Raw genomic sequence first — 14156 nt, forward strand, 5'->3', positions numbered from 1 at the left:
GCCCGCTCCTTCTGTGCAGCCACCATAACTCAATGCCGTACAATCTTTGTACGTATGACCCGTCTCATGGCACTTTGAGCAGAGGCGCACGTCTCGACCAGCCTCCGATCGATCCATGTTATTCCGAATGCGTTTCTTTTTGCGTCGGCCCACCCCTTGAAATATTTCTGGATCTAGATCCGGAATGTAAGTTGCATTATGTCCAGGATCAGTTATGAAGTCTCCCAGGATGCGGAACCCATAAATATCGTGCCTCCAAGTCATCCAAATGGCAGCAGCTTTGGCTTATGACATGAGCAAATACAAGCATCGGGATGGAGAACACACTCCTGCACATGCTTCTCACGCCGGCCCCCCCATTCGGGCTTTGTCCCTACACATCACCTCGTACCGACGTTCCATAGAGCCAACTGGAGTCACCCGGTGTAAACGGGCCTTTTTAAAAGCTGCCTCCATATACTCCATAATCTTGTATCCGTAAACTTTGCGATTATCGACCATATCCTTCTGTGCCACAGCGTAACGGTCTCTAAAGTACTCGCAAGTGCGATACAAGAAGAACTCGACGATCCCAACAAGTGGCAATGATCTTACACCACGCAACACCCAATTGTATACCTAGGCGAGATTCGTAGTCATTAAACCGTACCTAGCACCTCCTTCATCAAATAGTAAAGCCCATTTCTCTTTTGGTTCGTGCTCAATCCACTCCGAGAATGTCTTAATTACCCTTCTCCTTTTGCGCCTGACATTCGGACCGTCCAAGCCCACGTCTTCAAGCGAGACCTGGTCGTCCTCCTCTGTATTGACAGGTCTCTTCGCTAGCTCGGCCGTTTGTTTTTTTGTCAGCTCATCCAACTTTTTCCATAGGAAGTTGAATTTACTTTCCTGATTCTGGCTGAATAACCGCTTAAACAGCTTCATAAGGGTTTTGTTCTTGAATTGGCTATGAAAGTTTGCCCCCATATGCCTCATGCACCACCTACTCTTTAGGTCCGGCCAAAGTGCAGTCCTACGACGCTCAGTAGAACCATTCTGTATGTCATCAATTGCTTGTAATATACCCTTGTGACGATTATGAATTAAACACACATTCTCTACATCTTTGACAATCATCTGCTTGACCCTCTGCAAAAACCAATACCAAGTATCCACTAATTCTTTCTCCACGAAGGCAATTACCAAAGGCAACAATTGCCTGTTGCCATCAGCTGCAATAGCTGTGAGGATTGTGCCTTTATACCTTCCCGTCAAAAATGTCCCATCTATGCAAATGACTGGCCGGCAGTGCGGAAACGCCTCAATGCAAGCGCCCAAGGCCAAGAACCACCGTTGGAGTACCTGCTTTCCAGGTTTCTGGGCACATGGATACGTTTTCAAGTCATAGTAGCTACCAGAATTTTTAAGGCACATCGTGTGCAGTAGTGCCGGAATATTGTGATACGAAGCTTCATATGTTCCCCACCTCATATCCAGCGCTTTCTGCTTCGCTCTGTAATCTTTGTTGTAGCTAATTTTATATTTAAACTCCTCCTCAACAGCACAAATAATTGACTTAGGTTCATAACTAGGATTGTCCACGATCAAAGGGTACATGTAGTTAGCTATAAAACCTGCACTGAGGTTCCGGTGTTGTGGTTCTAGTTGCTCAAGTAGATATGTGTGCTCCACAACTTTTCTGACCTCCCAGAAATCCTGTCACTTGCCCATAGAAGCGTACACCCTGAAAGGGCATTCGCTTCTCACACAACGCACGTCATATGTTCTCGGACTGCTTTTGACAACTTTGAACTGTCTTTGCAAATAGAGAGTGGTCCAATGTTTTATAGCTTCCTTCATATTGTCACTGTTGGCATACACCGAACCGATGCATACCTCATTTTGCCTATACTCCCAAGGGACCGCTTCACCTTCATTTACACTTAATTTTGAAAAATCATACCCGGACCAGTTGTGTGGGACATGATAATCATCATCATCATCCGAGGAATCATCATTCATTGCATTGTGCTGTTGTTCACCCTCTCTCTGAAACTCTTCAACTATTTCTGGAATGTTTTCCCCTTCATCAGCCTGACCAGTTGCTTGACGAGGTTCGTGTGCATCATGTCTATCATCTTCTACAATCTCGAGTTCATCACTTTCTTCATGAGGTTCATGCATCGTCTCGGTATCTTCCGATATTATATCTCCCTGCCTTTCATGATCCCCACCCGCTTCAGTACTAAAACTAATCTTCTCGAATGCTTGAACAAATAACACAAGCGGTAAACCTCTGCTACTACTTATATTGACATAACTCCTCCAATTTTGCGTCCCTTCAAGCGGCAATAGCTCCCAAAACACTAGTTCCCTTCGACTGACCACTGCCATGACAGAGATCTCATGTTCATCTCGATTAAGGCCGAAAGCCTTAAATAGCCAATTGGATATTGAAATCCAAGTCCTCTCTCTAGCTCGGGGTATTTTTTTTGTGATCGAGCTAAACTCTGACAAATCTACCCCTTCAGTACCATATCTAACTTCTCCTGACCCATAGAACACTTGAAAATACAAATCATCTGATATGCCTGCCAACATTTACGACAATAATTACTCGTCCTTAGAATTTAATCAACGCTAATAAATATTTATGCTATTTTTACATCTATCTTAATTGTTTCTCTAGAATTTCTATTACTGACATATATTCGTAGGTTTTTGATTTTCGATGTAATATAATATCAATTAATAATATTTCTATGAGACTAATATATCTATTTGAACTCATTAATATTTATATGTAAAATAATATTCATATGTAAACTAATATTTTCAATTTTATGTTCTACGATTTTATAATAAAATAAATTATATTTAAATCACTAATATTTATTAAAACTATTTCTACACCTAAAAATATATCCAAATCACTAATATTCCTAGTGCTAATCTACCAACTATTATTAATAAAACTAAATTTTAAAATTTACCTGCAACCCAAAGGTGGCGAGCGCTGCCTCGGTGCGGCGGCCGGGGAGCGCCGCCGAGCTGCGCCGGCCGGCCAAACCCCGGCGCACGGGGACCGGGCGCACGCCGCCGCCGCCGCGCTGCGGCCCTGACGAGGCGCGACACGGGCGGCGGAGCGAGCGGGCGGCGGCGCGGGGGAGCGAGCGCGCGAGGAGCCGGCTGGGGCATTAATAGGCGGTGGTTACCGCCAGCTCATCCGGCGGTAGGTACCTACCGTCGGCTCATCCGGCAGTAAGTGGCAGCTACCGACGGTTGAAACGGCGGTAGGTTCCCTACCCACCACGGCCCATCAAGCCGGCCTCCTACCGCCGATTCAACCGGCGTTATGTACCTACTGCCGGATGGACCGGCAGTATCTCGCTTCCGCCGGATGAACCGGCGGCTGGGTGACATTTTTGCAAAAAAAAATTTCGGCATATATTTTTGATAAATCGAAAAAATAATAAAAAAAATAAAAAATCCCAAACAGGGCCATAGGATTCTCGGGTTGACACTAGCCCCTCCCTCACCTCACGGGCCACGGCCACGGCCCACGGGCCACGCTCATGGCGCCCTCTCTTTCTATCGGCTGTAAACCCAACCAACGCAAAAGCAAAACTCGACCTCCCCCACCGCCGCCGTGGCGTGCGCGATGGTCGTCTCCTTCAGGCTCTCTCGCCGCGGGCGCCGTGTCCACCCGCCGCCGCTGGTACCGCTGTCCGCCTCCATCCACGCGGGCGATGATTCGCGCCCTCACGCCGCGGCATTCCTTTACGTGCCGCCCCCACCGCCTTATCCGCCGTGCGAGGTGAGCTCTCTCACCTGACCTTATTTCTGCCCCCACCATCGCCATCGTCTATGATGATTGTCTTCTCGACAGCGTCTTCGTCCTGGATACCCTCCTGCGTTATACTAATGAATGGTTTAATTGCTTTTTTTTCCTTGGATCGTGTAGGCTGCCGTTTCGCGGCTTCATGCTGGAATCGCTGCTCGATCGGAATTGACTGACAGCAATGAAACTATTCCTGCCGAATCAGGTGAGACCACTAACGAATTCCCAGTAGTAATACTCCTTTTCCGGCCCAATTTCCTTACGTTTTGGAACCTTTTGTGCAAACGCTCTCTTGCTGTAGATCTTGAGCCGTCCTTTGCACTGAACCTGTTTCCCGATGGGTATTCAGTCGGAGAGCCGGGCAAGGTCTGTATGTTTATTGCAACTGCCTGTTTGCCGCATGCAGTTTCAAATTGCGGATGTTGGTTTCTGTGTGCAGGGAATGCTTTTGTATCTGATTGGTGATGATCCAAAGAAGCGGCCATACAGTAGGGCATCGAGAGCTTTGCTTTCTGTAAGTACTGGTGTTTATTCTGGCTGTTGTATCTAGTGCATTATTATTATGAATGTCTTCCAACAAGGACAATGTTGTCAGAACTACTATGAGTTTTATCAAGGTTTATTGGTGTTCTTTTCTTGAATCAAGAAGCTCTGCCTGCCATTTCACATTTTTACCAGCTAACTCAAATTTTCAAAATTCAGTCGCCTGATTATTTCATTATTACTGTTGCAGCTGCTTGTGTATACATTATTTGATTGCAATATCTGCTTGCAGGATATTGAGCATGGCTTCTTGCCTCAGGACATCTTACACGATATCCCTTGCAAATTCCAAAATGGATCGACTTTGTGTGAGGTTAGCCAAAATAGTACATTTTTTGCAACTTTTTAGCATATTTGTGTCATTGTATGTATACTGAGGTGAGTGTGGTCTCCTTTTACTGTCCAATAACTAGGTGAGGGACTACAGATCGGTTTTCTGCAATGTTGATGATTATTCAGGACATGACTTCCCAAGGGTTAATAGAGTCCATCTTAGGTTGGGCACTGAATGTGTTGTGAAAGATCTGTCTTCCATTGCAGATGCTGCATGGACATATCATGATCAATTAGTGAGAACTTCTCTAAACCAGTGATATGCAAGGTTTTATATCACCATTACTTTCAATTGCCGGCCTGGTTTATTTTGGTCTCTCATATTTCAGACTGCCGAGTCCATCATCCTCAATGCTTTGCAACCCAGACTTAATTTGGACCCTACACCTTGCCCTGAAATGCTTTGCAATTCAAGTGCTAAGAAGGTACCCTATCTTTCAACTTTATGGATTCTAATTCAGTACTTTGCTCAGCTCATAAACTAAATTTTCTTATGTAATTTTGTGCCAAACACGATGCAAAATAGATTGATCTGGGTCTAAATAAGGGAAGACAGCATAATAAAGATACCTCAGTTCTTATGATGTCTATCAATCCTCCTAAAGATTGCATGACCAAGGAATTCAATATCTGCAAAGGTGCAACACTTTGCATCAAGAATGCAGCTCTAGAGGGCACACCAAGTGGATTATTGGACAGCTTGCCAGTTAACTGTCCATCCCCTATCCATGTTAACAATGCCAAATCAGCTGCAAGTTCTGATACTAACAATATGGTTCAATCTTATTCTACCCTTCCAAACAGTTCTGCCTTGTGTGACAGAATGCAATGTGCATCAGATATGGCTCCTGATCATTTATTTCAGGGTGATGAACAGAGAGCGCAGGTAGAAATTTTACAGGCTCATCGTAAAACTGGACAACCACAATGGATGACAGTTCTTCCACATAAGACCAAAAAGCCCTCAAATCTTCTGCATGAGAAGCATGAATTCAAAAAATGCAGCACTCCAAACAAAAATGGAGCGTTGACTTCTCAGAATTGCAAAGGACTTCATAAGTCAACAATTTCTCGAAATAAAACAGTGCCTGATCTGGGATCTCCAAAAAGACTGCAAGTTGATGCTAAAGTAGGTCAGACAATAGGCAAAAAGAGCATGGAAGTGCAGAAACAGGTGCCCTTTTCAGTGCCTCCAAGGGATCCATGTACATCCTTCAACACAACTAATCCAAGTGTTGACAGAATCCCTGAAAATGTTAAACTGTTGCATAAGAGGTCGAATGAGCGTCATGTGGCCCCAATTTTAGGCCGGAACAATTCTGATATGGTAGATGTCAATGTCTGTGAGACTGCTACAAAATCCCAAGGTACTGCTTCAAAGAAAAGGGGCTCTGAAACTTCTATCATTTCTTTGAACCATGAAACTAAATTGGAAGGGAAAAGGCAGCAAAGTTTTGATACTCAGGTCAACATGCCCTGTAAGAACAGAAGGTTTGAGGAACCAGCTGTTACTGGTGGCATTAGCAGTCAATTGGACATTGATCTAGAACTAGATAAGGGAAGACAGCAAATTGAAGATATGTCTCTTCTCAATATTTCTGCCAATGCTCCTGAATGCTGCAAGCCAAACGAATTCAATGTCTGCAAAGTTTTAGCAGTATGCAGTGAGACTGCAGCTCTAAAAGTCATGCCAACTGCTATGTATAACAACAGGCCGTTGAATTTTCCATCATCTGTCCATGTTAATAATACCAAATCAATTGTAGAATCTGATCCTGGTAGTGCTCTTCAATCTCCTTGTACCCTTACAAACAGCCGTGCCTTATGTGACAGAAAACAAGCTGGATCAATAACTCCTGATAATGAAGAGCAGCCACAGGTGACAGTTTCACAGGTTGATCGTGAAAATAGAAAAATGCGAAGGGTGACAATAGTTCCACAGAAGAGAAAGAAGTCTTTAAAATTGTTGAATGAAAGGCATGGATCCAAAAACCATGGTCCTCCAAACAGAAATGAGTTGAGTTCTCAAAATTTCAAGAGAGATAAGTCAACAGGATCTTCAAATAATTATGTGTTTCATTTGAACTCTCCAAAAGGACAACAAGCTGAGGTTAATGTAGGTCAGATAATAGGCAATGAGGACATGAAAGTCCAGGAAAAGGCGCCCTTGTCAGTGAATTCAAGCTGCCATCCACGTATATCCTTGAGCACAAGCGATCTATGTGTTGAGAAAATCCCTGAACAGGTTAAATCATTGCATACAAGGTTGATTGAGCGTCACGAGGTCCCAGTTGTGGACCTAAAAAATTATGACATGGCAGATCCCAGGGATAGCAGAACACCCTCTGTAACCTCGTTCAGTGCAAATTCAAGCAAGGTAGCTTGTGAACCTGGTAAGGATAAGGCTGCGACAGAATACCAACTTAAGGCTCTGAATAGAAAGGTCACAGGTACCATTTCTATGAACCAAGAATTCAACTTGAATGGGAAAAGGCAGCAGAAATTTGATATTCGCATTGAACCGCCCTGTGAGAACAGAAGCTTAGAAGAGCCAGCTATTACTGGTGGTGTTAATGGCGAACCTGATATTGAAAAGATTATATCTGAGGTCATCCAGACTACCCAGAGGTATTGCTTTGATGTACATTTTTTTCTTTTATGTTATCATTAGTTTATTATGAAATCGTTGCAATAGATATGATAGCACTGCTCATGTTGATTATCTTTCTGCAGGCATGGACTGAACGAAAAAGCTGCTAAAAGTGATGTTCTTGAAACATCCTGGTTATTACCACCATGTGAATTCTTTCAGTTTGAGAATGTTGGCGAGACTCCAGTTATGAGGGATGAAACCATGACATGCAATGTGCCCAATGGAGCTACGAGAACCTGGAAGATTAGAAGACTTACTTTCCACCCTTCACAGTATTCCTCCTGTAATGGTGTTTTTTTTTTCTTTTGTAGAGTCATGTTTTTTTATATAAATCAAATTTCTCTTTGAATACCCATTCTTTTCCTAAAGGTCATCATGCACAGCAGGTTCGATTGATAAATCTCAGTACACACTTTGCTTGCTTGACTTTGAACCACTGGATCATCAAATAACTGTGGGAGCCATCAATGGAGATGAGCAAGTTCATATTGCTACTCTACCAACTTCTGTGAGCACTACTTAATTGGGCTGTATCATAAGGTTATGTTACCTCTTGATTTCTGTCTAATCTGTAAGGTGTTTTGCAGTGTCATGCAGAAAAGTTTGTGGATCAATTCATTTTACTGGTAAGCATTTTCCAAAGCAGTCACTATTTTGCCACACCGAAGTTAGCCTGTTCTGTTTTACATTTTTGGCAATATGAGTTTGCTTAATGGTTCTAAACCATATTATGACTCCTTGTTTATGAAATGTATATAAAATTTTGTACCCATCTTCTTTTCCTTAGAATCTGGGAATGAGCAGTCATCAAACATTTATGATCATTATAAATATGATACTCATTTGGTAAAATTTAAGTTTCATTTACCAATTCTGCATCATCCATGTAGATGAAACGTGAGGGGTACAACCTTTGCAACGATGAAGTCTGTAATGGATCATCTGAACTCACACAGGTAAGCTTAGGAATACTATTACTCTAGAAAGTGCATTTGACTTTTCGCATTTGGGACACTGAAGCATATGATTTACTATTCATATTCGCACATGCTGCTTTCACCATTTGCTCGTATGGCTTTGCCTTTTTCAGCAATCCCAAGATGTCTCTCATCTAGGCTGCCCTTCTGGAGAACATGCAGAATACCAGATGTTCTCCCCTTCTCCTGCGAATAGTTTGCTGAGTAGCATGGACAAAAATGTAGGCTGTACCTTCCAGAACAAGCTTCCAGATTTTCATGCAACTTTTCCGCAGCCATTGACTCAGCAGTTGGTACTGACAGAACAACCATTGACCTTAGAAAGCCCAGAAGTATTTTTCTTGAATTCGAGTCATCTACCAGGTTCTCAGCAGTATACTGGCCAGTATCTCCAGGACCAGGTTTCATCATTTGCCTGTAACCCATTTGCAACGAATCCACACCAATTTCCATCTGTATATCCATCTCAGGAAGTTTCCCTGGATCAGTACTTGCAACGCAGAGAAGATATAGTAGGATTCAGTGCAAGCAGATACAACCAGTTGAATCGGGAAGCTTTGATGGATCGGTATTTGCAATACCGACATGATTTCCCAGGATTCATTGACATGTACGGTATGAGAAAGACTGCAAGGTACAGCCAGTGGTGCCAGGAATTTCCATCAGATCAGTACTTGCGATACAGATGTGATATACCATGGTTCAGTGACGCGTATGGTGCGAGAATGAGTACAAGCAACTACAGTCAGTGGCGCCAGGTTTGCACACAGATGGGCAATGTGGTTTACCAGTGGGATCTACCGTCTTTCAGCAGGCAGATTAACAACAGCCCTCCACTGCATAATGGTTCGAACACACTACCGGAGCTGCAACCAATTAGGAGGCCCCAGGTGAGCTCCAGGAGCATGGACTTTGATGGCAATGTCACGAGCACAACGGTTCAGATCCCCATGCCTCTCGGTTTCCAGTTCCCGTCGCAAGGAATGTGGTGATGTTGTGATGCCTAGTGTGGTTTTGGCTGGCGCTCCTTCATTCATGCATGTTACATACTAATACAATACAGGGAGTAGAGCATACAAATTTCGTTACTGACAGTAGTTGATGTGAGAAGTTCATTGTTTGTTTCGGTGTTAATGAATGGTACTGTCCTATACTTTTTTTTACGGTTTATCAGGTAGTTATTACGGTGTCTGTAAACTTTAGCGCCTCATGGTTCATGAGTAAGTACTTAGTTTGAAACATATATAAGGGAAAGACATATATCGTCAGAAACTGATTAAAATTCTCGATGTCCTTGCATCATTTTTCTGGTTCAGTTTCCTCCGGTCTGGTTATGTTTTCTACTTTGTTACAAAAATACAGTTTACAAAATGCTGCCATATCAAACGGAGAGCGTTGACCAGATATAAATTCCTACTGATAAATATTTCTAAGGATGTTGAATAAAAGTTGATGATATTTCAAATAGTACCACGGCAAAAAAGTTCTTAGGAAATTAATCGCACAAAAAACACACACATGCACGTTTCCTTGAAGAAGGCACAATGAAAACGTCAGCTTTTGTTTCCATAGACCTACTAGAAGTAAAAACCCAGTTAAGTTCTTGAAAATCATCCAGGCCACAACTTGGACAGAGCACGTCAAATCTTGAAAATTTCAAGGAGTATGCCTACTACGGAGTATCATACCCCCTCCATCCCTAAGAGCAGTCCCAATGCAGACTCCACTCATAGAGTCTAAGTCTCAAAGACTCTATCACAAAAAACTATACTTCCCAATGCAAAGTATGTTACTTTGGTTTATATGGCCCATTTGTCTCTCTCACATTCATTCTTGATTTGTGTGAAGACTTGGAGTCTAAATAAGACTTGAAGTCTTGATTTCTCTCTCTTTCATAAATATACTGCCACATCAGCAAAACACAATAAATAGAATGCTTAGACTCCATGGTAGAGTCTGAGTTGGGACTGCCCTAAGGTCAGTCTCAGTGGGCATTTCGTAAGAGTTTTATAGCATTGAAACGTCAAATCTGCTGAGTTGGCAAGCTAATTAAGTGTAACAGGACAAAGATGAGATGGTGACGAAACGGTGTCGGCTCGGTTACCAAGCTGGTGACACCCGGTGAGACCCTCGTTTCTTTGCTGGAATCTGCTACTCCCCCGCTCCCATGCTCCCGCGCAGCCTCCACCCTCCCATGCTCCCGCGCGCCAAATCTCCAGTCAGTCCGCGCCAAACCTCGCGCTCTCCGCTCCAAATCGCCCATCTCCACGCCGGCCGACGCAGCCGCCGCGTCGTCGACGGACGACCAGGGTTCCTCTTACCGGTGGGAACCGGTCCGGTTTGACCGGTTGACCGGTTACCGGTCAAACCGGTCCGGTCCGGTTCCGGTTTAGGCCGGTACCGAACCGGCCCAAATTCAAAATTCAAATTTGAATTCAAAAAAATGAAATATTTCTAAAAAATTCCTAAAAATACTTCAAGGTGCGACGAATCTAATGGTGTCAAATTTTCTCAAAAATTCATTCGTTTAACATACTTTTCAGACATTTAAAGTTAAAACAAAAAAGAAAAAGAAAAAAATAAGACAACCCATTAAGGCCCACTTGATAAACCGGTCTAACCGGCCGATATACCGGTCCAAACCGGTTACACATGCGATTTTAAATTTGGATTTGAATTCAAACCGGTCAAACCGGCCGGTAAACCGGTCTAACCGACCGGTATACCGGTACGAACCGGTTGAACTGAGTTTTTTGAATTCAAATTTGAATTTGACCGGTTTCTACCGGTAACCGGTCAAACCGGTCCGGTTTACCGGAACCGGAGTGCTCCGGTTTGGGGTTACCGGTTGGGAAAAAACCCTGCGGACGACGGCCACCACCTCGCCTCTGCCAGACGCGAGGTCCTCACTGGCCATGGCGAAGTTGAACTCGACCAGCTCCTCTGCGTCGGACACGGCGCTTTCGTCGTCGGGCACCGTGACCTCCAGGTCGAAAAAGCACGCGTCGTCCTCGACACCCCTGCCGCCGCACGCTCGACCTCCTCCGCCACCGACGTCTTCGCACGCCAACGGGGCTACGGTCGTGCAGCCAGGGGCGCGCGCTGGGTGTCACGACCCCAATTGTAAAAACATGATCAACATTTAAACAACATCGTCATGAGCATCATTAAGGCATAATAGAGGATCATGTGCATGTGCATGTGTGGTTTGATTTAAATTCAATTTTGTGTATGTTTGAATTCGTGTTTGTTATGGAAATTTAAATTTTGTTAAGAAACTTGGCCTCCAAAAATTTTATTTAAATACTAGCTTTCAAATTTTGATTTAGAAATATTTTTGCAGGATTTTGACTTTCGAGCCGAGCTACAAAATTCTTGGAAATTGCAAAAGCAATCACTTTGTTCTTTTTGCTGCAACCAAACTACAAAAGTTTTTCAAGTGATTCTTATTGCATTGTGTTCTTGGTGATTTTATGTAGCTCCAGTAAAAATATTGTGAATCTTTGAGCCCGGAACACCTTCGTTTCGAATTTCAAACTTCAATCGTTTCTTCTCGCCCGGGCCCACTGGTCATCCACCCCTTCCCCTTTCTCCCGTGCCTACTCACCCATGGATTGGGCAGTAAGGGTGGCAGCGCCACGCCGGCAGCCACTGGCTGGGCCAGCGTGATCGCGGCCTGCCGGGGCGCCGCACCGGCCGCCCGCTCCTCCTCCCTTTTAAATACCAAGCTCGGCCCCAAACCCTAGCCCTCTCCCATACCTCCACCATAGCCGCCGCCACCTTCTTCCTCGCCGCTGGTCGTCGCCGATTCGTCATCTCCAGCGAACCCCGGTTCGATTCCACGCAGCAGCACCTCCCTATCGCCCTCCTCCTTTGATTTTGGCCCTCACCCGGCCTTCTCCCCTTCAGCCCTTCCGCAGGTCCTCCCCGATGGAGCTCCGTCGCCGCCGCCGCTCGTCCTCGCCGCGCCGCCCCGTCGCCGCGACTCCCCTCCGTCCAAACCTCTGGTGAGCTTCGACTTGGTCGGGACCACGCCATGCGCGCACTCCCTGGCCCCTCCCGCTCCTCCTCCGCTAGCACCGCGGCTCGCCGTTCGCCGCCGCGCCGTCCGCGCCATGCCGCGAGTCAAGGCCCCTGGCCTGCCTTGACTCGGGCCTGGGTCCGCTGACCTCTGGGCCCCGCTTGTCACCGGCTGGGTGTTGCCCCCCTTTAGATCTATCGTTTTCAAGTGTTTTTGTTGAGTAGCAATTTCGTAAATTGCGTAGAAATTTGTGTGGACCTCAGAAAAATGTGAAACTTGTTTTGTTTGGTTCCTCTTGCTTAGATCTACTTGTGAAAAATATTGTTTTGCATGGTATCTTGCTGTACATGTATTTATAATTTAATGTTGCAAAAGTGATTTAAATGCTTAGTAATTTTTGTGCTGCTCTAACAATGACAAACCAAATTTTGCTAGACTCCTTGTGAAATGTTCTTTCCAGTGGTACAACTTTCTTGCATGTTTGTTAGGGTTTCATCTCGATTTTGTGCTTACTGTCTAAAATGTTGTTTATTGCATAAATAATTGCTGAAAAATGATAAAATGGCAAAACCACTTTTGGTAGCTTTTTTACATGTTTAGTTCCTGTGTAAATTTTATGGAAATTGTTTGAACTCTTTTGCATGTCCTTTTGATTTATCTTGTTTAGAGTAGCTGAAAATTGATATATTTATGATTAATTCTAGAAAAATTATTTTGCTGCAAATCCAATTTTCATGAGTTCCTAGTATTGTCCTCTGCATGATCAATTTAATTTATGTTTCATGCTTGCAATGTATGTTCATTTCTTAATTCTTGCTATAGCTTTCTTGTTTGCATTTACAATAGTAATCATTTGTCATCGCGTGTGTTTACGTTTGTGTATCATCGCATGTGTGCCATTCATTCTTCATGACATATTATCTTTGCAAAATTCATGATATCACACTAATGCATGCATCTCATTGATGCATTATAGTGGACTCCTTATTGTTGGAGAACGAACCCACGCCGAGCCCGTCGAAGTTGTTGAACCCGAGCCCGGTGTGGAGTTTGTTGTTGGCCCCGAAGAAAACCAAGGCAAGTAGCTAAAAATGACCCCTTGTAGCTATTCAAATTCATTTGATTTAGTTATCTCATTTGGGTATTATTGGGTTATATATATAGTATGTTTTGTATTGCATTCTTATACCTACTTTTATGCATTTACCTTCCTTGCTTTGTTATATCCATGTCATTGCCACTTGTAGCTAGAACTAATTATTTGATTAGACGCTTAGCCATGCTTAGATTTGGTATATAACTTGAAAGGAAATTCTTGGATTAGGAACACATTACACCCACTTGGTTACCCTTGATCGCACACCTTGGTTTAGGATATGTTGGAGAGGTTGGTTATGTTGAAAGTTTAGTTTCATGATTTGGGCAGAATGTTAGGGCCTAAAGAAAGGAGTCTTGGAGGCATAGTCCTCTTGAGTCGTTTAAGGACCGTCCGTGGATGACCTCGGTTTTGAGCAACTTTTATCGTGCTACCACATCCGAATTAATGGAAAGCATGAGCCAAATACCTTCTAGATTTGGTCTGATGCATGGTCCTAAATACGTGGCCAAGGGTACTATGTAGAGAGGCTTAGGGATGTCCCCGGTGGACCTAGGTAACTCTCCGCGTACGCTAAGCGTGATGTTCAAGGGTTGAGTCTTTTTTTGGGAACAGTTGACACGAGTACTCCCTTATCCAACGTGATTGGTTGGGTGAGCCGCATGGTCCTTGTGTCGTGTACTCCCTCCGTCCCAAAATACAAGTCATCCTGG

General features: G+C 44.0%; 1 protein-coding gene across 4 annotated transcripts; it reads left to right on the top strand.

The window, feature by feature from the left end:
• Nucleotides 1-3601: 3601 nt before the first annotated feature.
• Nucleotides 3602-9628, top strand: LOC120709498. Of its 4 annotated transcripts, none has more exons than XM_039995162.1 (13): nucleotides 3602-3796; nucleotides 3944-4025; nucleotides 4122-4186; nucleotides 4260-4334; nucleotides 4596-4676; nucleotides 4777-4932; nucleotides 5026-5121; nucleotides 5223-7324; nucleotides 7430-7638; nucleotides 7736-7857; nucleotides 7937-7975; nucleotides 8240-8305; nucleotides 8440-9628. In XM_039995162.1, the coding sequence occupies exons 1-13, from the start codon at nucleotides 3641-3643 to the stop codon at nucleotides 9316-9318; spliced, it is 4128 nt and encodes a 1375-aa protein (XP_039851096.1). In that variant the 5' UTR covers nucleotides 3602-3640; the 3' UTR covers nucleotides 9319-9628. The 4 variants fall into 4 exon arrangements, with proteins under 4 accessions (XP_039851096.1, XP_039851097.1, XP_039851098.1 ...); XM_039995163.1 differs by having other exon boundaries at nucleotides 7430-7632; nucleotides 7733-7857; XM_039995164.1 differs by having other exon boundaries at nucleotides 7430-7632.
• The last annotated feature ends 4528 nt before the right edge of the window (nucleotides 9629-14156 follow it).

This window comes from Panicum virgatum, chromosome 5K (assembly GCF_016808335.1).
Source record: "Panicum virgatum strain AP13 chromosome 5K, P.virgatum_v5, whole genome shotgun sequence".
NCBI lineage: Eukaryota > Viridiplantae > Streptophyta > Magnoliopsida > Poales > Poaceae > Panicum > Panicum virgatum.

Excerpts from the sequence above, each read along its gene's own strand:
- LOC120709498 (XM_039995162.1), top strand. The coding sequence starts at position 3,641 with ATGGTCGTCTCCTTCAGGCTCTCTCGCCGCGGGCGCCGTGTCCACCCG. Across the intron at positions 4,933-5,025 it reads GGACATATCATGATCAATTA|ACTGCCGAGTCCATCATCCT; the intron begins GTGAGAACTTCT and ends CTCATATTTCAG. Across the intron at positions 7,976-8,239 it reads TGGATCAATTCATTTTACTG|ATGAAACGTGAGGGGTACAA; the intron begins GTAAGCATTTTC and ends TCATCCATGTAG.